A 315-nucleotide genomic window follows, 5' to 3' on the forward strand; every position below is an offset into this window, starting at 1 on the left:
AGATATTTTACAACAAATGTATTGCCTTCACAGATGTACCGGTTAACCATCCGTGCCAGCAAGGAGTCAACTTCAGGAATTCTAGCAGAATTATTAGCTGAGCAGTTCTAACATTTGACTCTGACAGCGTCAGAGCCAAGCTAACATCTTTCATGAGGCAACATCGAAACACTATCAGATGATCATGTCATAATATTGATAAATTGCATTATGGGAAAATTTTCCTTAGTTGGTATGTCATTTAGTGCTGTTGAAAAGGTAGTGTATCGGTAAAGCTGCCATGAGATGAGAGGGATAGAGAAGAGATTTCCAGTA

General features: G+C 38.7%; 1 protein-coding gene across 1 annotated transcript in view; it reads left to right on the forward strand.

Moving 5' to 3' along the window:
• Positions 1 to 315, forward strand: part of LOC119591885 (AP-2 complex subunit alpha-like) — a gene marked incomplete in the record, with an annotated part of 45360 nt that overhangs the window by 41856 nt on the left and 3189 nt on the right. Inside the window, 1 exon segment of the mRNA XM_037940628.1 lies at positions 34 to 315. Coding sequence (XP_037796556.1) covers positions 34 to 111 — 78 coding nt within the window.

The sequence above is a fragment of the Penaeus monodon genome, chromosome 29, assembly GCF_015228065.2.
Source record: "Penaeus monodon isolate SGIC_2016 chromosome 29, NSTDA_Pmon_1, whole genome shotgun sequence".
In the NCBI taxonomy this organism is placed as follows: Eukaryota; Metazoa; Arthropoda; class Malacostraca; order Decapoda; family Penaeidae; genus Penaeus; species Penaeus monodon.